Source organism: Seriola aureovittata, chromosome 15 (assembly GCF_021018895.1).
Source record: "Seriola aureovittata isolate HTS-2021-v1 ecotype China chromosome 15, ASM2101889v1, whole genome shotgun sequence".
In the NCBI taxonomy this organism is placed as follows: Eukaryota; Metazoa; Chordata; class Actinopteri; order Carangiformes; family Carangidae; genus Seriola; species Seriola aureovittata.
In genome coordinates, this window is record NC_079378.1 from 20,337,676 (window position 1) to 20,365,371 (window position 27,696).

Here is a 27,696-nt window from a genome sequence, read left to right on the forward strand (position 1 = left end):
CATAGAATTCAGCTCAAAGTCCACTTCACAGAGGCTGTAGACTCTTGTTTATCAGATTATATCAGCTGTCACTATTTGTGGCTAATCCATCATGGCTAAAATGAAACTTGGTAATATGTTCAGAGATAGCTTCTATCTGCACTTTGGAAAAGAAACATCACTCTATGAATGTGAGTGGACTGTGTGTTTCGATCATTCAACAAGACAAACAGAATGGACAGTCTTGAAATCATCAATCTGCATCTCGTCAGGACAATCTCCCAGTTCCATATTTTAAACTAAACTTAAATAGTTTTGCATAGAGACCTCTAATTTGGAGCAAGTGGGGAAAATAAGGTGTGTCTCTGGCTTGGCAGCTAATAAAAGGTGATTACACACATTTAAATTGAATTTATAATTTTTTGTTTTGTATAGCTTTTGTTACACTCAAATGCTGAAAACAGAACCTAATGAGATTCTATAAGGGACTCAAAAAGAATTCTGATCAGATAAAATGAACCCCAGTCCTATAGGAGTCCAACTCAGAGGTATGAGAACAAATTGCTGGAGCTGAGTGTAAAGATTGAGTGATTAAAATGACTGACATACAAGCAAACAACAACTCTCTGTTTCCATGTCTACCACACAGACTCTGGCTCATGACAGGACTTGAATACTTCACAATGTAACTGTTGTCTTCTACAGGGACTTTGGATTACATTCATATTCTACTGGTCTTTTTATTGTGGTTTAGTCTTAAATTCAGAAGTCTTTCCTGTCAGGTATTTGTGCTCAGTCAAGGCAGGAGTGTGTGAGGATGGAGAAAGATTATACAGGGTTTCTGTATTTTTGCAACCATCTTCTAGTCTGTCAGACTATTTTTCTTCCTGCTGCAGGAGGCAGGTGGGATAAGCAGTGTGAAGAAAAGAAACCTCCTCCTGTATCTGATACAGACGGCAGCAGATCAATCAGCTGGCTTTCAAACAGATCTGGAGATTAATTTGTGCCATGCTAATGGAGAAAATTTTCTAACTAAGGTAAACCTGTTTGTGACCACAGTTTAATATTGTTAGTACAAACTATTTAATTACAGTATATCACATATAGATATTTACAAATCATCAAAAAATAATTTTAAGTTGAAATTTAATTTGCAGATAATTAGCTAAAACAGATTAAAGGGCAAGTGGATGTTAACATAAAACACCAAATTCTAAATCAACCTAAAAACATTTTTTCACACAACAAACTTGAAAATAACTCTTTTCTGCTGAGTATTTGATGTTGCCAATCTTAAAGCATTGTGGTGATGCTGTGTGATGGCCAGAGTAATATCTTCAAATCTTCTAACTACAAATTAAAAGGTACAAAATTTTGTGGTGGTTTTAATCAGATATCACGACACCAAAGCGCGTGCGAAGCCGTCAATTATCAACAAAGATATGGCTGTTTGTCGACATTGTAAGAAAAGCAGCTGTCTCAATCTAACAACAACAACAGATCTGAGAGCTCACCTCTTAGCCTCTCTCTGACTACCCTCTGCAGACACACTGATACCACACAGGAAACTAAAAGCTCAGTTTCACAGAAGGGAAGAGCCAACGTCCATCACACTTACTCCCCAAGGTGTTTGAGGACTCTCCTTTTCAGCAGGCTGCCAGGATTTCATGTGACCCTCATGTGTTGCTAATGAATTTTGAAAAGAATAACCTTTGTGGAGAAACAATCGTTATAAATATTCATTTGTCTCTATCAGATAAACTTGTCTAAAGTGGTCTCAGACTTTTGGATCCCAATGTGTTTCACAGCCTTAGACAGGGATCCCAATTATAATCAGTCAAATCATGAAAAACAATATATTTGTCTCAGCTAACACACTGAATCTTTGCTTCAATCCTGTTTTCTGCATCTTACAAACATTTCAAAGATTAGAATTAGGTTATCTCTCTACCTGAAAACAATTATTACGTCTCGTAAACTTTCTACTCTCAGACAGACATCTCCTCAGGAAATCTTTTAACTGGAACAAAGAGAAGAAACAGCACATTTCACCAGTTCTGCCATCCCTGCTGTGGCTACCTGTTGCTTATCAAACTAATAACAAAACCTTAAACCCTGACGCGGTCACTCCCTCAGATCCTCAGAACCATCTCGTTATTTCAAGATCTAGACGACACACCAGCTCACTCTATATCTTCTTTTAAATCCCTTTTAAGGAATAAATAACCTTTTCACAACAGCTCATCAGTGGTTTATTTGTAAAGTTTATTGTTTTGAGTTGTAAGTTGCATCTATTTTTGTTTTGAACTCTCTTATTGAAAAGCAGCTGCTCTGCATGGATATAGTTTTCCTCATTATGTTTTAGTGTTAGTAGCTAATTAGCAAAGAATTGTGCATTATTTTCAATTTGAAGTGGATACATGCAAGTCTGTCTGTTTATTTGTGTGATGGCTATCACTAATTAACTCTTAAAGCCTATATGGGTCAATAAGATTAATACAAAACAGCATAATTTCTCATGATCATTTAATTGTTCTCATCATATAATGCTCAGAGGAGTGAAGTAGTTTGAATCTTTAGATTATCCATGTGTGTGGATGCTAGTTGCACTGACTCCTCCTCACACTGGGGGGAACTCACATTTAATTTGTTATGACATGAATGAATGCATGATAAAAGCTCTTGTGAATCAAATGCACACCAGAAGGGGGGGATTAGCTCTGAAATTCAATGATCAGAGAAGAGGGAATCAAAAGCAGGCGAGGGGAAAATCCCCCTCACCTCCTCGGCAAACTTCACACTGAACACAACACATAAATAACCTGCACTGGAAAGAGCTGCTGCCTCCAAAGGAAATGTGATCTCATTAAAGCCGTCTACATTCGTTAGAAAATATATTTATTACACTCTACACTGGTAAGCACGCCACTGATCAAAGAAAGCAATGTCAAGAAGGTGTTGATGAAGATGGTGTAATGTCTAAATCCTTTTACTAAAACAAAGTGGAAGAAAAACAAGTGCAAAAATGTGATTATATGAACGACAATATCAGGAATGACATAAATCTTATTTGGGAAAATTTTATCATTATTGTTGCAAGTATTAGACTAATTATAGCATTAAATAGCTACAGTATATTTGTCATAAAATGCTCTGATGTTCACATCACAATCCATAAATGAACCCAAGCGGCAGCCTAATATAACCACTAAATGATGTGTAGCTCAAATTAGTGCCCTGCAGACACATATTACTGAGATAAGGCATGTACATAATGCACAAGGAAAAAAGCCATTACGAAGTGTGGTTAAAATGAAAGCAGAACAGGTGGGTGATGGGTTGTTGAAGGGAGAAATCTGCATAAGCAGAAATAACAGAGGCAGCATGAACAATCAGTAAACTGAGGCTTTCACACAGTGTAAATTGAGCAGAGTCATTCCCCATTCTCCTACTGAGCTGTGGGAGCCTGGATGACAAATATCACTCTCAGTACATGCTCATGTCATAAAAACATTTTCTGAGTTATTTCATGTGGTAAACTGTTGAATGAAAGTATAAAAATACTTTGAATAGTAATTTGTGTCTTTTTTTCCACAGAATACATTGAATTATAGTTAAAACATCTGAAAATTACATCAATACTCCTCCTCCATCACTGAGAAATCCTGATTATATAAATATTCAAATATTTTAATTTCAAAAGTTTTACAGCTGGATGAAAGACGTCTCTGCTTTACTGGACAAAAATCTATTCTCAGTGCTTCAAGGCTCCACATCACACTTGTGCAAATTGCATACTGGACCACAAAATTATGCTTTTAGGTACACAATTTAATCTCAAGAGTTTAGGTGATCATCATGTCATCAGTCAACAGCAAAGTGAAGTAACAATAAGTAAAGCCCATTCTTCAGTGGAGTGGGACTTTAAAGAGCAACTTGAGTCCTATAAATTAGTATTTTAGCACTTTTAGTTCCCTTATCTCGAAGTCAATGAGTTTGATGGGATTTTGGTTGGATGACTGAAATAAGGTCTGTGGTTAATGCAAGTTCAAGACATTTTTTTCCTATGACATAAAATATATAATCAGTAAATACCCCAGTCATGATTTCTCTAAGCATTCACGTCTCTTTAAAAACAACAAAACAAAACAAATCTAAAAAACCAAACTATTCAACAGTGACCCTTTATAGCTTTGTTGTGTTTATACTCGTGTTTTTGCAAACTATCACTTACTTTGTAAGAGGAAAGGCTTTTTGTAGAAGAGGTAAGAGATAAATCAAACTGCAGGTTGAAGTTTAGAGGTGGTGAAGTTGAAGTCATGTGATCATGGTGTAGTTCATTTATGGGCTCACATTGGCTTTTTACTTCTGGTGATTGTAATTAGGCTTTTAGCACACTTCTGAGCAGACCCATGACACCTTCAACCAGAGACAGCTGCTTCAGCCTGGTATCACGTTACTTTTATAAACTCTGAATGTGACACTGGTCGCTATCTTACCAGCATATTCTGGGTCCACATGAGGAGGGTAGAAGCGAAAGTTGATGAAGAAGGGGATGGGCATTCCATACTTGAACCACTCCACCACGTAGGGCTGGCCGTTCAGGGGGTGGGACACGTCGCATCCCAGGATGACGTTCTCTCCTGCACGTGCCGTCACAAACTGGGGCTCCTCTCGCACTCCGTGGGCACCTGGGCAGACAGTAATGTACAGGTCAACAATCCCAGGTGATCTACAGTCTGTGGCTCACGACCCAAGTCGACACACGCGAGCTACAGTTTACAGTATAAAACAATACGATGTGTCAATATTTAATGTTAAAAATTAAATACATAAATGTGCAAGTGCTTTCAAACAAGTTCACACAGTTACGTTCGAATTTAAATCTTTTCACATTAGCTGAAACTCACACTCCAGCCTGTACGACATTCCAGTAACCACAACACAAACAGCAGGAAAGAAGAGATGTATAAGCAGACAGGTGTGATTTCCCATTCTCATACAAACTAAGTGAGTCGATAGTAGAAATGACTACTGTTATTTTACAGGGTTTGAGAATTACTAATCCTGTTTCTACGTAGTGACCCACACCGGTTTTCTAACACTGTCCAAAGTCCTTACAAACAACAGTTAGTATATTAGTGCTTTGCTTAAAGGATTAGTCTGGAAATACTCTTATTTGTTTTCTGTTCAGATTGATAACACTTTCATGTTATAATCCAGTTAGATTATTTTAGCATTACAAAGAGTGGAAAGGTGGAGACAGCTAGCCGACAGCTGTTTGACGGGGATGTTATGCACTGGACTATTTCTTGGCTCTGAGTAGTTGCCAGGTGACAATTGAATACATCAGGAAGTAGCTAGTCCAAGCCAAGAAGTAATCTGGCTCATATTTCCTGTGATGGTCCCACCTGCATCCACCCAGTTGACTTTAATGGTCCCATATTGTATGAAGTGGGATTTCTATATCTTTTTTCATTATAAAGCAGGTCTAGGTTCTATATTATTACAGTGAAAGTATCAAAGCACTCAGTCCATAGAGAAATGTACACAGCCTGTATTCACAAACGAAAACGAGCTGTCAGGACTTCTGTAACTTTGTGATGTCACAACAAAGCAGTCACCAGCCTCACCCATATATCTTCTTATGGGTCAACACTTTAAATAAAACACTGTTTGAGTGTAAAATATGGTACCCTCATTCTTAATATTCACACACCTTAGTTTTCTCTGTAGCTTACACTTTGTAATCTATTTTATCTTCATTTAATTTATTTTGACCTTTTGACCTTATGCATATATATATATATATATATATATATATATATATATATATAGTCACATGAGACAACAAATATACTGTGACAAAGGTTTGATTGATACATTATATGTATCAATGCACACACTGCACACACTTCAGTTTGTTTTTCTGTTTCTTTCAAGTCAGTGAAGCCAGTGCTGAGGGTGCTGCTGCTGGAGGTGACCCCTGAAGCAGATCTGTTAAATACAGTTTACTAATTCCCCTGCACATCATGGGTGTATTGGGATTTCTTGTTTAGATATCTGGTTTATTGGTTGGAATACATTCGTTTTTCGATTCTCTTGTTTTGGTTAATGGTTAGAATATTTTATATATATATATATATAATATTTAACTGTCTTATCTTGCTATATTTGTCCTTGGTAGTGGTTGCCTTTGAGTTGCCTACATTTCAAAAAAGGTCTGATCAGCTATTACATATGTTCACCTTTGTGTTCACTTTGTTAGGTCACTTTGGTCACTTTGTTCTTGGCAATTCACCGAAATCGACATTTAGAACCTCTCACTGCTCCTGCTCATGTCAGTTAATTTGCTTAATACTTTCCCCAATCGGTGCCTTCATGAACTGTCCCCTTAAAAAAATACTACCTCATGTTCAGTCACGTGCCTTCACGTGACTGAAAATGTGATATGGATATGGATGGCAATAGCACAGACACTGAGTCTCAGGCTATGTCCACACTAATACAGTTTCATTTTAAAAAGCATCACTTCTGCTAAGTTTACACCTGGTGTCCACACGACTCCATCTCCTGATCGGGTCTGTCTCTACCAGACAGTGGTGAATGCAACATGGATAGCAACCAATTTATTTATTCACTTGGACACAAACACATTGACACAGTAAGCCGCAAATGTCAAAGAACGCATGACTCAAGCAATAAGCATCAAAGTAATCGTTCATTAATCCCGATCGAGATAAAAGTTTGACATAATCGTGATATTGATCGCTCAGTCACAGTCTGGTCTTTTCAGTTCAGTTCAGTTGTCATAGATTGAGAAACAACAAACTTTTTTTGGAACTTCCACCTGATGCCTCTGAAGCAGGATATTAAGTGTTAATCAGCGAGCTTTTGAGTTGCTAGTTGGTGGATTTTGTTACCTTTGAACAGAGCCGGGCTAGCTGTTTTCCCCTGGTTAGTTATTAAGCTAAGCTAAGCTAACCAGCATCTGGCTGTAGTCTTACATTTAACAGACAGATAGTGACAGTAGTATCCATCTTCTCATCTAACTCTCCACCAGAAATATTTCCCAAAATGTCAAACTACTCCTTCAAGAACGCAGTCGTTGGGAAAAGCCATCTTTTCACCTTTTCACTACATCCCTCGCCTTTCATTGACAAGCTTGCTTCTTTAATCTTAAGACTGTTGTGACATCAGTCAGTTTGAAGTAAACAACACCGGTGTCTGCTGAGCTGATTCCAATAGTTTAACAGAAATGCCAAAGTGCACATTAGAGATGGTTCTGATTAGAAATAAATATATAGAAAGAGGGTCTGAAATTCACCTTGGAAGTGAGTGTTTGTGTGTGATAATACAAACATGCTAAGCTACAAGTTCCATCAATCAAGATGGAAAAGACTGCCAGTGACAAATCCAATACCGAGTCAAGGCCAATGGGTTGGGAAAAGCGTGATAAATGGCACACGCAGACACATGAATGTGATCTATCTCGACAGAAGCTTTTCATCTCATTCGTCTGACAGAATGTGGGCAGACAAAAACACCAGAGAGGTGATGTGACAGTAATGCATCTGATGTTCAATCATATCTGGACCTTTAACCTTTTTCCTAAAAGTACACTCACTCTGTTGGCTCAGTGACGGAGCAGTCCCAGAGAAACTGCTATCTGTGGGCTAGCTGATGGACGGCTACATTGATCCAAGACTAATTACTGTGTAGCTTGGCTTTATGAGCGGAAACCTGGTGTGGTAGCATTTTACCAGTCGATACACTAATCAGATGTACTCACTGCTCGTCCCTCTGTAGCCTGTAAGGAAGCCAGGCAGGCAGATAGGTTCTTCTGCACACAAATGAAAGCCAACTTCCTGTTTTGTCATAAGTATCTCAAGAGTGAAAGCAAGCAGAGTTAAGTTGTGTGTACCAGGAAGTGAAAGGACTTAATCTATTAAATCCACAAATAACTAAGACAAAGACAAAGTTTTGGTGTTGTGTTCTGTAGCAAAGTACAGCAAAAATATCAGTCAGTGAAAACATATTCAGAGACTGACCAAAGGATATTAGCTAAAACTGTTCCAACACACAAGAGAAGATGTTTCCAAACCACTGACTTACCCTAACCCTACACAGAAGAAATATTTAGAAACCTATGCCATAGAAAATGATTAGCAGTTGCATAAAGCTTCATTTACTATATACTTAAGGGGATACACTATACCAGTAGTATCGATACTGCATCAACAATTCTAGCAAAGTTTGGGAGAAAAATCACATAACCATATACAGAACTGGGCAAAATTTTAGACACTAAAAGTAAAGCACAGGCAAGTAAAAAGAACAAAATCCAAATTAAATCAATACTTGCTGTAACCTTTTGCCCTTTTCCTTTAAAACAGCAACAGTTCTCCTCGTACACCTGCTCACAGATATGGATCCCTAAGGCAGCTGTAGAGATAGCACATGGGGACTGCCAGAGCTGTTCTGTTACAACTTTCCAAGGCTGGTCGAGATTAAACTGAGAGTGAATACAACTGGAACCAAACGGAAAAAGTCTGACATCGTCTCCTTTCTTAGTAACATGCATTTAGCAAAGCGATCTGCATGCAGCGGCTGTATGCAATACTCCAAACAAACAAAGAAAAAGAAATAAAAAAACTGTGAACACAATTACTGTGGGGGCAATAATCAAAACGTGATGTGACCTGATCATGTGCAATACAGTATATCCAACTAAAGCTGTAGTGGAGCGTCTCTCCAATCAGCTGGTAAATCTTAACTTATAAAGCACCTGCATTGCAAATGCAACATACAGTAAGCCATAAAAGAAACCTTGTTCATTTGAAAACTATTACTGTTGTTATGATTATCAGAGAAAGATGCTTCGCTTTTGTCCTACAAATGTTCAGAGTGGCCAACACTGGAAGATAATGGCAGACAGTGTTTTTAATGTCCAACATGAATAGAAATAATGGTGGAATAACAACAACTGACCCAGAACACATTGAACCAGTGTTAAATCAGTGTTTTCTTAATTCAGCACAACGTGGGAAACCGATCTCTGGCCATTGAAACATTATACATGTTTTTATTTGAATTTCACTACATTAGTTGGGCTTAAAACTTTTTGAGCCTCTGGTAGCTGGATATAATTTTTAAAAAATGGTTGCAATGCAATTATATTATACAGTCTTACAGTCATAATGTGACTGTTACGAAATCATTCTAAAGTAATATCAAATGCAGAACTTTATCTGTATGTGCAACAACCTCCAAAATCTAAATGTCACAATGTTAGTTTCTTTGTTTTTTCTTTGATGGGGAAAAACGGGGTGATGCAATAACACATGGCAGAGTTTGAAGAAACAGTGGCAGGAAGGTAAACACGAATCATTGACAGGAGCATGAGACAGTAATGTTTTGGGTAATCTTAGTCTACATTTCCTCCAGCAGAGGTGCCACGTGTAAAAGCAAGAAAAGGGTCAGAGGAAAAACAGCTTCCTAAAAACACAATTACTCAGTGGATGACATTCTGCTGAGTCCCAACACTTGATGTTCCTCCATTTTGCAATTACCAGAAAGCGCACGCTGTAGAACAGACCAAACAAATTATGCCGCTGTAATAATTGAATATACATTCAAGGCCACGAGTAAATTCTCAACAGTGTTAACCCAAATTATCCGTCTTGACTTGACAGCCTGAGCTTTCAAATGCATATTAAGGCTGCAGCAAAGCATGAAAAGCTTCCACAGTCACCTTGAACTGAGGTCAATATGAAAAGCTGCTGGTTGTTTGGGTTTTGTACTAAACAGAAGATGTTTATCTTATAATTAGGCCAAATTGTGAATGTCAGTCTAATGGAATAAAAACACAGATTCAGAATGAAATGTAAATAAGCGAATACCAGGAGAGCCACGTTTCTCCAAACCCAGAGCTTAGAGCTACAGCACACATTAACCATTTCATCAGAACACTGCAGTCACCCTGTGAAATATATGTTATGGTACATCTTCAAGCAGATCACCACCATACAGGCCCATAGTTCCTACACGACATACAGTACAGCACCCTCATGTACCATGTATAGAGTGCTACATATTATATCATGAGTGGCTGTGTGTACCAGAGGAAGCCTGTGGTTTCGTCATTTGATGTGCATGTGTGCTCTCATGTTTGCCGGCAGAACCAGATAATAACTGAGCTTTTCCCAGTGGTGAACCCCCCCGCCCCTGGCCTCTCTCCCCTATCTCTCTCTCTCACACACACACACACACACACACACACACACACATGCATATGCACACACACACTACCTCAAGCAGCAGCGCTACATGTTGATTGGCTGCTGGTGACATCATCGCAGATAGCACGAAAACAGGCCCTTTGGAAGGTATGACTTCACTGTTTATAGCTGATGAGATGGAGAGGGAGCGAGAGAGCAGAAGACAGAGAGGAGAAGCGAAGCTGATTTGCTCACATCCACCACCACTCCCCCACCCCCCACCCACCATCCCTTCAGCCCCCACTCCTCCATAAGGGTTTAGCTCATTTACAATCAAAGACCCAGGGGAGGGCACGATCGCAAGGTATAACCACTGAGGAGCACTCCAACACACACAAACACACAACCATGAGTGTAAGCAAGGTGGAAGAGAAGAGGGAGCTGAGTATTTGTGACTGCTACCAGGAGTATTGCAACACTGTGTAATGTAAATCTTGCTACTTTGAACCCACTATCGGATTAAAAGTATACCGAAAAGATGCAGATGTTTACCATTAGGGATTAGTAGGGATTAATAATTTTCTCCATTGTTAATAATATTACATTTTAGGGCTGTCACTGTTAAACTGTGACACCAAGAATCCCACCCCTTTTTATTTTATAATCCAAAAGGTCTTTGGTGTTGTGTTAGAGATCATTTTACAGACATGGAGAGGCCTTGACGATGTTAGCAATGGGACAATGGTGGAGCATAGAGGCATAAAATGCAATGAGGTGGGTTAGTTTGAGTGTCTCACAGCTAGAATGACGATTGGTTGACCATCATGCTCTAATTTATCCATGAAGATCATTGGATAACACATGAGTGAGACCCTTGAGGAGGGAAATAGAAAAATGAATGGCTTCCTGTTTGAATTAAAACACTGGTAGTTTGCAGAGGCATTTATTTACTCACTTCACTTCTTTTGTTTTTCTAATTTTCAAAAAAAAAAGAACAGACTGTGATATTTGAGTGGTTAGAGTTTTCTGCTTCATATTGTTTAAGTCCAGTACAATTGAAAATCTAGTGCGATTTACAAGTGATATTTGTCTCTATGTGCTGGGTTGTCAAAGATAAATTGTTCCTCTCTTATATGACAGTATAACACTACGTGACAGTACAAACAGACTTATTGTCACACTGAAGACTCATAGAAAACATCCTTTCTATATTTAAACAAGGTGACAAATAAAATTGCGCATTAAGATTCAGTGAGATGCAATAAATAAACAACACAAGTATGGCACATCACACTCCAGCTCACTACTTCATCTGAGACTCTGTGTTGGCACTTAAAACAGAAAGTAAACTCAAGCTTCCCCCGTCCCTGTCTCAGCTGGTCCCCTGGCTCGTCCCTGGCACCATCTATCAGTGACAACTAGCCCACTCTGATAAGTGCCAACCAAAATAAAAAATAAATGAGATTTTTACACAATACAACATAAATTATTGATTACTACAGCAAGGCCATGCATTATCATACAGCCTATCATTCTTGCACCTGCACTTAGTCTTCGTGTATCTTATTCGCACTCATACTGCGTTGGTAATAAAATGACAGTCAAGTGAAATTAATGGAGGTATTAATAATGTTGCCAGCGACCACAACACAGAAGAGGTCAGCTGATCAGTGTGTCAGCAGCAGGGTCACTTCAATCCACTTCAATTCCTTTACAAAAACTAGTACTAGCGGGTGCACAAAACATTTCCTTGTCTGTCACTTGGCGTCTAAACTCCGTCTCCATCTGCTTACAAAATCCCGAGGCTTAAACTAAGATGGATGTCCTTTGTTCGAAATGCTAAAGGTTTGCACATTTGAAACCAAAAGACCAAACATGCATTCTATGGCTACGTCCACACTATTACTTTTATATTTTAAAACGCATCTCCTCTGCTACGTTTACACTTCCCATCCACACTACTCCGGCATTTCCAAGCACCGAAAACAGAGACTTTTGAAAATGCGGCTGCGCCCATTTTAGTTTGAAAACTGGGGCACTGTTGTCTGGACGGGCGAAGACAGAGAACTTTGGAAATTATGATGTAGACATCATTGTTGACATCATTGAGGTTGTACTTAGCCACAAAAGCTAATATACAATGGCAATGCTAACATGCAGATGTTTAGCAGGTATGATGTTTACCATGTTCATGGGGCGCCCCGGTTGCTCACCTGGTAAGGCTTAGTCTGAACCGCAGCAGCCCGGGTTAGGGCTAAAAAATAACCTAACCAAACCAAAATAAAAAAAGTTAACCATATTCAGAGTTTCAGTGTAACATATTAGCATGCTAACATTTGTTAATAATCGCTAACCACAAAGAACAGCTTGTGCAGTTATACGAGAGGAAACATGAATACATATGAAACTGACATTTTGACCTGATGTTGGTGCTCAAGGAAATGTCAAGGGATCACCAAACTTATTAGAATTCATCATGTGCACGGCATCGCCTCTAACAATCCGTTCAAATGCTGACAAGCCATTTCACACTAAACCACAGATGTCAACCTCACAGTGGTGCAGGGGATTAACAAAGTCAGTAGGATTCATCTTCTGTCTTCTGCAAATTATGCCAATCCATCAAATATTTGTTGAGACATTTCAGTTTTGTGGACCAACAGACCGTCCAACAATGCCCCCCCCCCAACTTACTAGTACAAGTTTGTGTGTAAAGCTGACTAATTCCTAGTCTACCGTAGAAGAACATTTCCTCTCTCTTTGTCACGTGGCCTCTAAACTCCGTCACCATCTGCTGCCAAAATCTCAAGGCTTAAATCTTGGGGCTCACAGTTATGCAGTGGCTACAAAGGAAAGCTTTCACAGTAACTCACAGTAAGTTGCAAAGATGTATTTCTTTTGTCTGAAATGCTGATGTTTGTATGTGTGCCCCTGATCATCCTAAAAGAGGTACTTAAACAGACTACTAATAAGACAACTGAGTACAATATATATCTACATTTAAGTTCAAACAGGGAATTAAAAAAAAGAAAACAGTATCAAAACAGTTTCCCCACCGAAAAGCATTAGAAGAGGCCATTAAGAGCTTCTATTCCCCTGCATGAGATAAAAGACAACTACATTACAGTTTTAGATCAATAAAGCAAAATGTGCAAACCAGGCAAACTACAGTATATTCACAGTGCAGATACTTCTTGCAGGAAGAAGGAATCTATTTGGCTGGGGAAGTGAGTGAGAATATATTGTGTGTTGAACACAAAGGAGAAAAACAAGAAGCAACATCCAAAAAGTCAAAACATTTTGCCTATAAGCTTTGGGAAAACTGCGTTGCTCATTTGTATTTGTCAGCTTGTGCTACAATCCTCAGATATACCAGGGTGGCTTAAAACACTAATACTACACCAAAGGGTGGGAGACTTGACCTAATTCTGGGTTCCTACTCTCAAGCAAGCGTCCCTCATTATTTGGAATTCAAAGGAGATCTTACCAGGGAGCAGCATCTGATCCCTCCTGCATCACATGGACTGAGGGAAAGAAAGGCTCTAAGTTATGGTGTTGGGCGCCTTTATATTTCTATACTGAAAAGTTGAGGGAGGAGTCTAGACAACAAGAAAACAAAGTTGATTTTCAAAGACATTTAATCCTGGATGCAATTTCCATTTGTTGTTGGCCCATGCAAACAACCAGACACGGGGCGAGGTGACTCTGTCCGGTTTCTGTCAGGCAACAACTTTTAAAAACAGACTTAAAAACAGCCAGTTCTATCATGGTGCAGCTGTCAACAAGTATTTTGTCAATTAATCCTGTCCCTTCTGCATGACCCAATTCTACTGTTGCAGTGTGAGGGCATATTCCAGAGTGATATTCAGATTTTACTGTCACAAAGATCCCGTAAGTGGCCAAAGAAATAACTGCTGATGACAAACGATTGCACAATGCATCCCTCAACAGTCGCAACAATTGCATCCAAACAGCTGTTGGTTCTTGAGGTGTGCTAAAGATTCACCTTAACCTGTAAAGCATCTATGCAAGCTGTTCTGTTTTACACATATTGCTGCTGACAGCTCCTTTAATGGAATATCCTTGGCCCTTTGCCCTCCAGGTTTACCCTGCAGTTCCCTTCACCTGCTTCCTTTCCCGACCAGAGATGTCCTACAATTGAAATTCATTGCCTGTGATATTCTATTGTAGCTGCAGGAAAATTCAGACAGACCAAATGGTTCAGACAAGAAAGGATGAAAACAGGCAAAGTCGTACGGTAAGAGCCATAATCTTAACAAGTTTCTTACACTATTTTGTTGATGTGGCAGCCAGGGAGCAAAGTTCAGACCGCCATTTCAACTTTCATCCTTCCTAATGAATTGACTTAATTGGGTAAAAAATTTTTGCACAAGTTAGAAATCTGCTGAGAGCTTATAGGGGTCAAATGTTGGAAAGAAATAATGTCAAAATAGAATAATCCAAGCATAATTATTAAGATTCCAGTTAACAAATATATCAAGGTTTATTATTTTTTAGTTTATTAGACAATATAACTTCGGAACAGTGTTTTTAAGAGCCAGTCCCCAATGTGTTAATATTTCGTATGTGCACATGCATGCACACAAGAACATAGGTTAATATGCAGTCCTGCTGGTGGTTTCCAAGTATTCTGCAACAGTTCAAGGCCAACATCTTAACATCTAAACATAATTTTAGGCGCTGGATGAAGCCGCAGATTAATACATGGTATAACTAAATGGTTCATATTAGCAATATATTTTTCCTAGATAGAAATATTACAAATGTTTGATAAATGTTCAATATAATTATTTTCCTTGCTGAGATAGCATGCATGGAAAATAATGACAAACTGCCAATCATGTCGCAGGAATAGTTAGGTTGCACAGCAAGAGGTATAAATTCAGGGCAGCACATGGTATTGCTTACAGATACAGCTGGAGCAGAATAAGCAAAAAAGTATTTTTTTTACAGTCAGACAAAAAGCATCATACACTGCAAGCTATGCTGAAGACGTGCCATCACAGACAGGACACACCACAAACCTGTTTCACCCTTTGAAACAATATCAACCATAAGAACACGCAGAAAGTAAGAAATTGTAGCCCATGGCGAATGTTGCTGGTGGACTGTCGACAAGCAACAGGCCAGTAACCAGTGAGACTACCCAACAGCGAACGATCATCTAAGCATTTTCCAGCACCGTTCCCTATGCCAAAAAAACAAAACAAGACATCACAAAAGCAATTGCATATTGCATTGCAAAAAACACACCTCCCACTAGTACTGTTGAAAATGGGGGATTCAAGAAGCTTATCAGACTTTTCTTCACTACTACTTCTAATATGTGAACTAGTTGCATATCTGAGCCTTATTCTGAGCCACTATTCACTTAACAACATCCTCCAAACGCCTTCCTTTCCTGAAGATCATGTCAGCAAAGTCAGTGCCCCAGGTGTGACTGAAGGACTTGGCCCCTGGGGGCTGATTTAAGACTAACAAGTATGTATTACAACTGACAGCGGGTCAAATAGTAAAGGCTACTTCACTCTACAAATGGAAACAGCTTTAGTGTTATGAACATCGACTCGTGTTCTTGAGGGGATGAGTGTCAGATGACTGTAGAAAGTCATTGTTGGTTAGATTATGCTATTTTACCCACCTTTCTTATATCATTAACTCATTGCAACTCCATTAAATGTGGCTTTACTGGTATGAAGTCCCACAATTCGTTGCTAAAGCTGTCGTAATGATAAAGATGATGAGGTTCTATTTGGAACTGAAATACATGTAATACTGATTTAAGTATTTGTATGCTAATATGTCTGTTCACAATGTTTTTAACATATTGTGGATTTTTCTATCATATTTTCTCTTTGCTCAGAAATGTGTCTATTTATCATATCTATTTCCGTTTCTTCCTCAGAGTGAGTGGGGAAGGACAAGATGGTGGAACGAGCTGTGGCGCTGTGTAAAAAAGTTGTGACTGGCGTCTCCTCCTGGAAAAAGAAAATAGACCTGGCTACGCCTCAGGAAGAGCTTAACTTGCCCCCGCACAAGCTGGTGGGGTAACACATGATCACCTCTCAGGAACTCACCGATGACAAGAATACCAACTACTCTGTGCCCACCGGGCAGGACATGGATTTGCTGGAGTCCATGAACGAGGCCATTTCTGGAGTTCAGAGATTGACTGAATAATACATGTCTCCTTCTTTGAGCCTGTGCTGCACCTCTTCAGAACAGAGGTCCCAGTCTCAATAAGAAGTATGATGACCAGACAACAGATGACCTGCTTGACATGGCATCCTTTGTCGATCCATGTTTCAACACCCAATATATCAAGCCATACAAGATTAAGGTCATCAAAATGAGCTGGGTGTCTGAGATTCTGGAGTCAGACCAAAGCCCATCCACTTCACATGCTTTATACAGAAGTAGTCAAGGTGGAGGGAGAAGCTGCTCCAGCTCTACCTGCCAAGAAGACTCACTGATATGCAGTCAGTGGGGGACGGGGATTGGTTTTATTTATTGACATTATCCTTCACAGTCTGGGCTAGGGTTGCACGGTATACCGGTACCAGTATAGTACCGCGATACTAGAGTTTTGAAAACGGTACTATACCAGCATTTAAAAACAAACGGTACTTTCATTTTATTTTATTGAATGCAAATGAATTTGTAAATTGGAGCCTGTCTCTTTAAGCACAGCGAGGCCAGCGAGTGTGACATAGTTGCCCGAGCGGATGTAAGCCGCATCCCACGCGCACTTAGACTGAGGAGGAGAGAGAAACGACAAGTCGCGTCTTAGACAGACGGAGCGGGTTGAAGAAAATACAGTAGATAGAGATGGCAGCTGCAGAAAAGCCCATACTTGTGGACAAAATGGGGGCCCGAAGTACGGTGTGGAAATATTTCGGGTTCAAACCGAACGATAAAGGCGAGCCACTGAACCCAGAGGCACCGCAGTGCAAGCGGCGCTACAAAGTGTGTCTCGCAAAAGGAGGCAACACTTCAAACCTGTCGAAACATTTAAAGGACAACCATGCGGACTTGTTCCGAAACTTCAGTCAAGAACGACAGGTGATAATGTTGTTCACCAGTTCACTGCACTGTAATGTCAATGAAAGAAGTACAAAGCCACTCCCAGCCCAGTAGTAAACCTACAGTAGCCTGCATACAGAGAGCTAAAACATGTCCATGGTTAATAAATACATAAAAAAATATATTTTTAAAAATGTAATTACATTCTTTAAATATTTAAATAACCCATTAAGGCAATACATAATATAATGAAATATTTTTTACAAAAAGTATCGAAAAGTATCGAAATACATATTGGTATCGGTTTCGAAACAGAAATTTGGTATCGTGACAACCCTAGTCTGGGCCCTGTTGCATGTTTTCATATCACATTGCAGCACTAAATTGTTCTATTAAGATATTTATTTTGATGTTGAAAAAAACATTTTATCATAATTATTTTGAATGTCCTACCTCAAATTTGTGAAATGTTTTGCTGTTTGACAAATGTGTCATGTTCTGAATAAATGTTGTGAGTTAAACACTAAACTTCATTCCTATACTCACCAAGAGCTGTCTCTGGTGGTGGAAAGCCACATCAATGACTCTTGTTTTGCTACTGAATAGCATGCAAACAGCTAGCCCCAGTCCGTCTGTTCACTTTCCAATACCGAGTCAGTGTACCATCCAGGCAGCCCTGAAGAGGCAGCACTGCTGAGACGTATTATAACCACTTCTCTTGTAAACGCAATGATGACCAAAGCTCTTGGCAAGACTAGTAAGTAAACAGCTGTTAATGCTAACGTTGGCTATGTAGCAATAGCAAAACTTACAAATAGCTCCTTTGATCCTTTGGTCTAGAGGATAGGATCATTTCCACAACAGTTTTCTCTCTCTAGCATTAGAGGAGTTTGGAAAACCCAAATATTTCAAAATAAAATACTTATCTTGTGTTCCAAAAAGACATATGTATAGCCTGTTAAAATGCTGTCCCAAAAAATTGTGCTAGTAAGAGTGCATTTTAAAAGAGGTGGTTTTTAGAGAGGTGGTGCTTCAACTTTTAAACCTGTTGCAGGCCCCTACGTACTGTAAGAGTCTTAGATTTTGCCATGGAGTGTTTGTGAGGGGGACAAAGAAGTGTTTTTGAGCCTCTTACCTCCTGCTGACTGGCTGGAATTAAGGTCAGATGGCTGAGTGTGGATCAACTCAAGTTCAAGAATGGTCACAAGGAAGTAAAGGAAACTGACTGACTGATGCAAACTGAGTGAATTTGATGAACAAGTGCCTATTTCATCATTAGGACTGTCAGTAATATTTCACAATAAACAGTAACAAGAAAGTAACATAAATTACCTGCTGCAGCTGCGTATGATTTATCTATCATTACATTATTTTGTATTACACCTGCACGATACAGCTTTGGTTGAAAAGTTGGTGTTCAAATTTGTTGCATTGTGCATATAAAAAATGCATCTAACCCTGAAAAAAATACTGCTTTCACACCTGCTGCAATTGAAAACTCTGGCACATCTGCAATTCACTTGGGAAGGTGAGAACACCCGAATCAAACTCTGGGCTGCCACAGAGAGGTAATCTTGGAGCACTTCCAAGTGAAGCCTAGAATATTATGTGAGGGAAAACTAATCAAAATAAATGTTGCACATTATAGGCTAACTTTGTGGTGATGCGTTCTTGTCAGGAATGGTGTACACAGACATTTTGCATCTGTCCAGCTGTTAGTGTGCGTTCAGCTTGCCTCACTTGTTTTCCCTCTAAAGAAAATGGGAACAGGTCATGATAATATTACACCTTTTCATGTATCCCTATTGTATGGGATAGCAGCCATGAGAAAGAAAGTATAAATACATATTGACATTCACACTTGTGCTCATAGCTGGAGAGATTAACAGTGCTGCTCAGTATTTATTATTGAGACAACACAGTCCTTCCAAATGAATATAAAAATCTGTACCGACAGACCATCATAGTCATTATCTGAACTGGTTATGTCACACCACTCAACAACTCTCAGGTGGATTTGTTTAAATACAGTTTTCCACATCTTGACAGCACTTAAGAATGTTTCAAGTCTCCATTCAAAAGTTACATATCAAGATTTTTTCTTGCCCTTGGGGAGTGAATTCAGAAAGTATTCAGGCCTGTATGTTTTTTTTTCATATTTGGTCTGTTGCAGCCTTAGGCTAAACTCAAAAAAAGAAAGGAGTCACAAGGATCAAAGTTCTCAACTCGAAACGCCTCATTAGGGGTCCAGACATTACTTCCTGGTCCTATTGATATCAATATGTCTCTTAGTGCTGCCCACCTGCAAGCAGGACAACCCCTGCAGGCTTGCCACGCCCCCACACAAGGCACAGCACATAGCTACTTGAATGAAGAGTTTTCTTAGGTTTTGTAGCCATGCCGAAAAGACACCATGTTCTTAATTGACTGGAGAAATCTATTTTTCTTCCCACGGTTCTTCACTTCTCCAAACACTTCAAGGAGGTCTGTTCCAGAAACCACGCACAGTGAGACGCTTCATTTTCACAACGGTTATTTCTGTAATTCACACTTAATGTGGCCAATCGGGGGACCCAGACTCACAGCGTGTCAGTCTGCATTATCATTGTGGATCCGTGATGTTTAACCGCGTTACCGCGACCCGGTCACATTAGTAAATAGCAGTATAGCAAAGATATAAATGCTTAAACATTGGTCAATATTGACATGCTATACTTCATTAGCTTGGATAAATTATCCATAATTTAACCGCTCAGTTCAATGCACTTTAACTATGCCCGCTAAAGTTAATCCATTCGTAAACCAGCTGGAGGTGAAGCGGTGGAGACTCCCTACCTCTCGACTGTCTCTTCCTCCATTATTTTTATTCCTTTAGTTCAGAAGTGTCCACACATAAAGAATCAAAAGTTAAGTTTTTCATAAAAGTATTCCAAGTTATGAATATTATCATCTGAAGTTTTTGCAGACTGTCCATCTTCTTGATTCACAGCACTCTCCATATTTCTGCCTCTTCCCTTACTCCGGCATCTTCTCGTTCAGGATCAGACTCTTGCCCAAAATGATAAGGTAGAACCGAAGCTGCATAACTGCATCTGGAGGTAGATGAATATTACTAAGGGTATGAATGTAATAGGCCTGTGAGGGTTGAGCAGTCTGGTTTTTCTGCGTTGACGCTACTTCCATACAGCATTTATTAACATAACATGAGTTATATCATATCAGTCTTTGCTGCCCCATACAGGACGCTCATACACCCCAATGACGCATGCACAGCTCTATTCAAACAATGGTCCAGCCATGATGTAACATGTCATGCCAGGCCTCACTTACGTAGGTGTGACAGAACTGAGACATATCAGTGTATTGCAATATAGCGGTCAGCACCAAGCCAAACCACATTTATTAGGTGTACGACAAAACCTGAATGGTCATTTATCGTGACTAGTGTGGCCCAGAGCACCAGCAGGCCCACTAATTCCCCCCGCAGCAGGTGCAGTGTTTGACCTGATAACTCTTACTCATACTCACGCCGCACAAATGCCCCTTCTGTCCCAAACCCCGAATTGTACATATTACCAAGTTCATGGTATTTAGCAAACACTTAAAATGAGCCATATCTACTGTGTAGAGTGTCAGTATTTTGACAGGAGTGGGAGCAGCTGACTGTGCATTCCTACATGCTTTTTTTAATACATCTGTCCCATTACATAACTCCTAACTTAACTGTAATGGATTTTACTTAAGAGGGCAGCTGGTGTCCTGTATTTTCAGTGAAAACCACTGGCTGGTCTTTTTGGCTGCCTCTGAAGATTACTTTAAGGCCTGATATAAGCTTTGATCAAAACCCTCCAGTAAACTGATTGTAGATGTAATTACAAATCAGTGGTACTCAGCTTATATATCACCTCAGTGATAGTTCATGTGTCTGAGCATTTTCTTCTCTATCATTAATATCGCTCATGTACCACGTCTTCTCACAATGATGCAAGCTCTTTAATGTAAGCAGGTGTTGGTGTTGGGCTACAGTTAAAGGTCAGACCTGGGGCAAGGCAGACTATCTCTGCTGATCCACTGCCTCATTCTCAAAGAAATCATTAGTCCAGTTTTCTTCAGACACACAATTAACCTATATCTACTGTAGATGAGAGGACAGTCAACTCAGTTTAGACTGTTTGGTCCGCTGCATGGGAAACAGTAGCCGGAAGCTCAGTGGAACAGCTCAGGGTTGTTCTTTGCAACTTAACGGCGATTAACCACACACACATTTGCTTAACAAACTTGTTAGTTCATAGTCCCAAATCTTTTCTCATGTAAAGCCAGAATATACTGATGTGGCTCTGATTCTCTGAGCAAGTAATCCCAGCTACATGATGCTGAAATTATGTATTGAATGAGATCAGGCTTGAGGCTTAACACTTTTTGTATTGTATTTGTGTTGATCCATAAGAAGATATATTTGTGGTTTTAAGAACCAAAAGTCACCACAATGTAGTTTTACATCTCTCTCATGCTTCTCTCTGGAGCTCTAGTAACAGGTCGGTGAGCCAATCAGAAAAGAGCCTTAGGGACATGGCTCCGGGCGGTGACTGCTTTGTTGTGACATCACAAATTCATAGTAAGTCCTGATGGCTTGCTTTATGGCTCTGTTTCTCAATATGGGCTGTGTGCATTTCTCTGTGGACTGAGGACTATGATACAGTCACAGCATTAATATAGAAACTAGACCTGCTTTATAATCAAGACATGGAAATCCCGTTTGTTCCAAACGGTTCCACTGATCCACAGGAACCCTGTAGGACGCTCTTCCTGCTCAACAAAGTACAGTAGCCTACAATCAAGACCCATGTCAGTGTGATGACAGGTTTACACTTGAGGAGTACAGTTCCTGAGGTTTGTATGTATACTGTATATGGTTTATATGATTGAAGTGATAAATGCCTCTCACATTATGATCTCATACACATCAATAATGTCTGTTATACATGACAGATAAACAGATGTATAAAAATACTGCTCAGACCAAATGAATGATACCTAATCTAAATAAACTTGAATACATTATTTCTCTCAACAGACACTGTTCATGTACAGCTGCTAAAATGTCAACAATTCTGTCCTTGAATCTACAGTTTAGCAGCAGTGGCCTTCACGAAGAGACATTTAATCAATCCAGGACATTCTGCCTTTGCAGAGTGTCGCTGACATCTGGCAGAAAGCAGAGGGAACACTTGCTTTGAAATAAATCTCTCTCTCTCTCTCTAGTTATATGAGCTATCACTCCGATTACTCACCATCTGTCTCCTCAGACCTGACCTGTGTTTTCCAACCACAATCGATAAACAAATGTCCAATCGAGATTTGACAAAGGAAAAGGCTGAGGAGCCAACTGCCATCTGACTGTTTGTTCATCAACGCTCAAATGTTCACAGCTGCTTACTGGGTGGTCATGTGTGGGCGTCATTGATATGACAAGGTCCTGGCATAAGGTCACACCGGATGAGGGGGGAACCATGAAGTTACAATAGATGAACCTACAGTTTATACGGAAACGATCAAGAATGAAATACTAACTCCTCTAACTTTTTATTTATTCTTTGCTCCGTCATGACACAAAGTGAGCTTTACGCATAAAATCATGACTGGGTGTCTCATTATTTAACAGAAGAAGAAGACAGGGAAGAAGTGCAAACAAAACTGTAGCAGACACTGAATATTAAGATACTTTGCTGAGATTCTTCCCAAAAAGCTTCCTGTTTTCCATTTCTCTCCACAAACTACCTCCTATTCATCATAAATCCAGACAATGTCCCTTTACATACAGTCAATCCGAGCCACTGTATGATATTTACTATATGTTAAGGAAGTACCAGTGCTCCTAACTGATGTCTCATGTGTCTGCATTGTATCTTGGGTGGACAGAAGTGATCTGCCCTTTTGATAGAAAAATTAAGAAGAGTTCACGTCAGCAGTACACCAAGTTGTTACATGACACCTTGAACAACCATAGAGGCCAGGAGGCTCATCCATCAGCCTCACCCTTTAGGGGTGATGGAGAGTCATGGATACTGTAAAGCACACGAGCTGAAACAACTGCACATAACACCTGTATGATTGGGAGAATACATGTAAAATATATTTTCTCTGAGAACAGAATCCTACATAAATAGTCGTTTTTGCAAAACACAGAATAGTTTTGGTTAATTAACATTTGTGGTTTCTGTTTTTGTCTCAACCCCTCCATGCCCCACGCTGACACACTGACTACGGATCCTTCTGTTCTGTTGGCTAAAAACAACAACACATACCTGTTTATTTGTACATAAAGTGGGGAAGTGAGATTCAAACACAAGTGGTCACTGGAGGCGCATTTTAAAGCCAGGTGTGACCTGACGTAATTAGAACTGACCACTTGTGATTGGATCACTGAAGACGTGGAACAGGGCCAATGTCACTCAATGACTAGTTACACTACTTAGCATATTTATGACATCATCACATTGTATTTGCATTCAGCCAAGTGTCAGTCACTTTACTTGTTTGCTTCTCTCCTCCTCTCTGTGCTCACATATGCAGCATTTTAATTCAGCTGAATTTACATGTTATCTGTTTCTGCTGTTAAACAACGGAACAAATATGAAATAGTGACTGGAATGCAGCACATTAAGATTTTAACCAGCAGTTACTGAAAGCCCAACATCACACTGGACAGTACTGGCAACTCTCTGAGACTTTTAAAAGAAGTAAATAGTTACGGTATTGGTCTGAATAGTTGTTAAATCTCGAGACTCCAACACTCAACCACGTTTGGCTTCGCTGGTAAGGTGCAGCCAAAAAGTGACTTTAAGTGATTTTATTTATAGAATAGTATTTTACTATTTCTAAATATCATAAGGTGTTTTTAACTCAGATAGTTGTTTAATAGTATCATGAATATTTAAAGTTCTCAGGGGCTTTAATAAAAATATGCTTTTTTAAAAAACCTCTAACTGGTTCACCCAAAAACATAAAGACAACATAAAATCCAGAGAGAATTATATGCAATTATTTTCAGCATACAGCACAGTTTGATGTAGATTTATTTTTTGTTTCCAATTTCCATTAATTCCCATTATTAGTACATTTGGTGTATATATGAGCTAAAAGGTGGTGACATGGTGGATTTAGTGGTTAGATTTGTTGGGATGTGTTCTCTTACCTCTCCTCAGATAAATGAAAAGGAAACATCCCGATAATCATTCGCTGCTCTTATCATTTTGGACCTAATTACTGCTAATCACAACAGTCATTTATCTGTGGCATCCATTGCAAGTTGAATCAATCCACGTAGTCCAACACTGCTGCCACACAGCAGGGAGGGGATAATGTGTCATCCACTGTGGCACAAAGGCCAAACATAATCAGTTTGTCTGTTGCATGTATTTTCTACTGCGTCTCTTACATGCAGCCATGCCTACAGAATCTGACTCTTGGTTTGCAGTATCAGGGTTAGGATGTAAAGCTAAGATACAGATCTGAATTTAGAGTAGCAGCGCTGAGGCCATGGTGAGGTATCTTATGGCCCGATCCAATGAATGTTTAATGGGTCTGGAGAAGTCGGCGTGGAGAAGGCTGACTGCGCTGTATCAGTAGGCCAGGCTGTAAAATGAGACAGGGGAGGGAGCCAGTCAGCTTTGGGTGGCTGGAGGAGAGGAGAGGGGAGGGTGGGGGAGTGTAATGGAGTATTCAGAGAAAGAATACTGAACAGGACAGACCAACCAAGATGTATATGTTAGCAGGAAGCCATTAACTAAACCACACTGCTGCACTAAAATAACCCCAAAATGAAAACGCTCGAATTCAAAACCTGCACTGAAATGAGGCTGATTTTAAGAAAAACACACTACACACAGCATTAAATTCAACTTCTTTACACTGCCATGTGCAAGTGAGCCACACAGCTCTATCTGGTCAAATGAATATACTTTGTCCACTCATCCATCTAACTGCTTCCTCTGCCTGACAGCGCCTGTGTACATGTGTCCATGTCTGTAACACTGGCAGCGGGTGAGCTCAGTAGTAAAGAAGCACTGTACTGTGGACACAGGAGATCAGCAATACACTGTCAACTCGAAGCAAGGCTTTGCTTTCAGCACTTTGGATGAATCTGACTGCAGACACACACTAGAAGCAGAGTGCATCACCACAGTCTACAAACAATGTCAGGATTACTTCAGAGGTTTATTGCCACATATGTCACAATAGTAAAGTTAAACAGCCAGAGGATATGACGTCTTGTGAGAGTCCCCAGACCTGCCATTCGATGGCTCCATGGCTGGAGGATCTCAGAATTATCAGAGGCTGAAAGGGGAGAACAGGAGAGCTGACAGATACAGTATCATCAGGTCCAGACCTCCCTGTGGCCCTAAGCAAAAATGCTGCTAAGGGGCCCTCCTACCTGTCCCAGGAGCCATGTAAACCATTTTCAAATGATAGCTATATTTAATATTAGTCATTTTTAGGACATTACATTAATACATTTTTAATTTACATTTTTAATATATTTTTTAGCTATTAGTTATATTGAATTAATTTACATTTTTTCTTGTTTCTTATATTACAGGCAGCAGCTGGAGGACCAACATGCTGACTGTGTTGAATCTTCTTTCATGGGTGGGTGCAGGAGGTTAAGTAATCGGCTATTGTTTTTTTCCCGTTGTTTCCCTCACATAGATTTTATTTGGGCAGGCCACCCAGGTATATTAACAGCCGCCAACGTATATTTGCTGACTCATATTGGTATTTTATTTTGTATGTTTTTTAATCCATCAGAACGATGCCGTTGATTAATAGATTAACTATTCGCTTCCCTGCACCTCTTCGTTCTGCTAACGCACAAAGACAAACAGAAAGTGGGAAAGAGGGAGACGCATGGTATTACATTGGAAGACCCCCCACCACAAGTATATTTTAGATCTGTGGGAAACACTGTTTTCCCCCTCAAAACTATCATTAAAAAAAAGTGTGGAACCTCTTGGTTTTATTTCCCATGTTAACATACACAGACATATTAACAGGTTAGAGCAGACACACAGTCTGCATGGAACGCACATCTGAGGTCTTGAGCCCAGCTGCAGCGGCGCCTCATCTACGGTTTTGGCAAGGGGCCTATTTTTCTCAGCAAAAATAGACAGTGAAAAGACCTGTTGATAGTCATATTGACATCATGCCAACAACATTATAAGAACTGACACCTTTCAACATAGTTTCATTGTTTGGGCTGCATGTGAACATGTCACAGACGTGAAAAATACAAATACAATTTTTCTTTTTAACCATTTTAGCAATTGCATGTTATTACAGATGAAAGTCGAGGCTACATGTGTACGTTAGTCATAGCAGAAACCCCATGTTGGCTATAATTATATCTAGTTAACAGAACATTAGGTGAAGGGCACTCTCTCTCTCACACGGTTCAACGAGGTAACCGTGGTGTGGCCCAAGCATAAAGCTTCCACTGACCATCAGAGACTGCTCTGTACTCTGTACATCTGTCTGTCCATATGCCCAACTGCAAGCCCCACACAGCTGTGAACAATGCGCTAATGAGGCCTATAATCTACTGGACCAACCAGGGAAAGTGTGGTCCACCTGATTCCTCCCACAACTTCAAGATAGGAAATAGTGATTCTGCACAGAACAAAGTTTCAAATCAAAGGAGAGATAAAGAAACACCACTAATCTAATTTGGATCAATAGGCCAATCAGTTTGGTTTTACACACACACACACAATATTTCTTCCAATTTTTCCACTATTTCACCAAAACCGTTTCAATGTAGTTTTCCATCTCTTTTCCCTCGAGCTCTAGCTACAAAAAGGTTGGTGAGCCAATCAGAAGAGAGGCTCTGAGACTCTCTTCTGATTGGCTGACACTCAGAAACTAAATCCTGCGAGGTTGAATGGTGGGTCCAGGTGGGAGGGGCTTGGGGCATGGCTGAGAGTAGGGATGTCACGATACCAGAAATTTAGTAGTCGATACTAATACCAGTGAAATTCCACGATTCTCAATACCTATTTCGATACCACAGTAAAAAAAAAGAACAAAAAAAAAGCAAAAGAATAAATTCCATGTACTTTCTCTTTCACTCAATTGAAAAATACGATTAAAAAAACAAACAAAAAAGAAAGCAGTGGCAAGAAGAATTTTAAATATAATAAAAAAATTTAATTAATTTTTAATTTAAAATTAAAATATAAAAAATCAACTTTTTATTGCACAGAATTTCAACTGTGGTTTGGAAAGTGCGAAGGTACCGTTTACAAACGGGATTTTGCGGGTCTAAAATCAACCCCTCAGCCGCCTCGAAAGCAAAAATATTTCCATACGCAACTCTTCTTTTCCTTTCACGAGCCGAGGTGCTGCAGCTGGACCGAGTTATGTGCCTGAAGTTGTCGCCTTATTCCATTTGTTATCG

The 27,696-nt window shown here is 39.7% G+C and overlaps 1 protein-coding gene across 3 annotated transcripts in view; it reads right to left on the bottom strand.

The window, feature by feature from the left end:
- LOC130182690 (protein turtle homolog B-like) overlaps window positions 1-27,696 on the bottom strand; it is a 124,952-nt gene that overhangs the window by 86,790 nt on the left and 10,466 nt on the right. For all 3 annotated transcript variants that reach the window (XM_056397788.1, XM_056397787.1, XM_056397790.1), the window contains exon 2: window positions 4,479-4,670. In XM_056397788.1, the coding sequence (XP_056253763.1) occupies window positions 4,479-4,670 (192 nt within the window). The remainder of the gene's footprint in view (window positions 1-4,478; window positions 4,671-27,696) is intronic.